General features: G+C 50.3%; 1 protein-coding gene across 1 annotated transcript in view; it reads right to left on the reverse strand.

Annotated features, from left to right (window-relative positions):
• GRK1 (G protein-coupled receptor kinase 1) overlaps nucleotides 1–1,450 on the reverse strand; it is a 29,078-nt gene that overhangs the window by 17,920 nt on the left and 9,708 nt on the right. Inside the window, exon 5 of the mRNA XM_011979448.1 lies at nucleotides 321–404. Within this exon, the coding sequence (XP_011834838.1) occupies nucleotides 321–404 (84 nt within the window). The remainder of the gene's footprint in view (nucleotides 1–320; nucleotides 405–1,450) is intronic.

A 1,450-nucleotide genomic window follows, 5' to 3' on the forward strand; every position in this document is an offset into this window, starting at 1 on the left:
ACACAGACACACATATATACACAAACTCACATGTACGTGATGTGCACACACACATATACACAAACTCACATGTACGTGATGTGCACACAGGCACACATATATACACAAACTCACATATATGTGATGTGCACACGCATATATACACAAACTCACATGTACATGATGTGCAGACACACATATACACACAAACTCACATGTATGTGATGTGCACACACACATATATACACAAACTCACACGTACATGCATGTGCACACAGACACACATGTACACAGGGACGCACACATGCACAGAGCCTCCCCAGCTGTGCTCAGACCCTTACCTGGGGTCCCTGCATAGCCCTTGGTCTTGCTCTGCCCATCCAGAAGCTCCACGGCCAGCCCAAGGTCAGAGATCCGGACATTGCCTGAGAGGCAGACACAGTGGAGTCACCCCTGGCTGCACAGGTACCAGTGAGCCCAGAGCCACCTTCACATAAACGCACACACACAACACACACTACACCACACACACCAGACAGATCACACCACAGACACCACACACACACACACCACGAACACCACACACCACACAGATCACAACACACACCATGGACACCACACACACACAGATCACACCACACACACACTACACACCACACACACTACACAGATCACACCACACACCCACACCATACCACACAGACACACCACTACTACACTATACATACCATACCACACGCAGACCACACAGACCATACCACACATACCACACCACACACACACATATCACAGACATACACCACACACAGACATACCAGGCAGCCATGAGGTCCCAGAGCCCAGAAGCCTCCCCTCCCTAGCCAGACTCACATGCACACACCCCACCACCACACCACAAACACATACACACACACCCCATGACCACACCACAAACATACACACACACTAAACAGCCATAAGCACCACCCAGTGACCATGATCCTCCCCTCCCCAGCCAAACTCACAGACACACCACACACAACCCACATGGTCTCAGACACACCACACTCACTGCACACTCACATACCACACACACCACATTCCACAGACCACACACACAGCATACGCCAACAACCAAAGACTACATACACACCTCACACACACGTGCCACACACAATACCACACATACCACACACAATACCAGACATACCACATACCACATCATACAGATACCACACACACACACGCCACACACAATACCACACATACCACGTACACCAGATATCTCACACCATACATACACATACCAAGTGACCACGAGGCCCCAGCACCCCAGACTTACACACACCACACACACCAGACATACCACACAATCACACACCACACATACACACCATATGCCACACACATACCTCACACACAACACACACCCCACAAACCACATACACGTACACAGCACACACCATGCACATGACAGCGGCTCCCTGGCTGA

Source organism: Mandrillus leucophaeus, unplaced genomic scaffold, assembly GCF_000951045.1.
Source record: "Mandrillus leucophaeus isolate KB7577 unplaced genomic scaffold, Mleu.le_1.0 Scaffold201, whole genome shotgun sequence".
Classification (NCBI taxonomy): Eukaryota; Metazoa; Chordata; class Mammalia; order Primates; family Cercopithecidae; genus Mandrillus; species Mandrillus leucophaeus.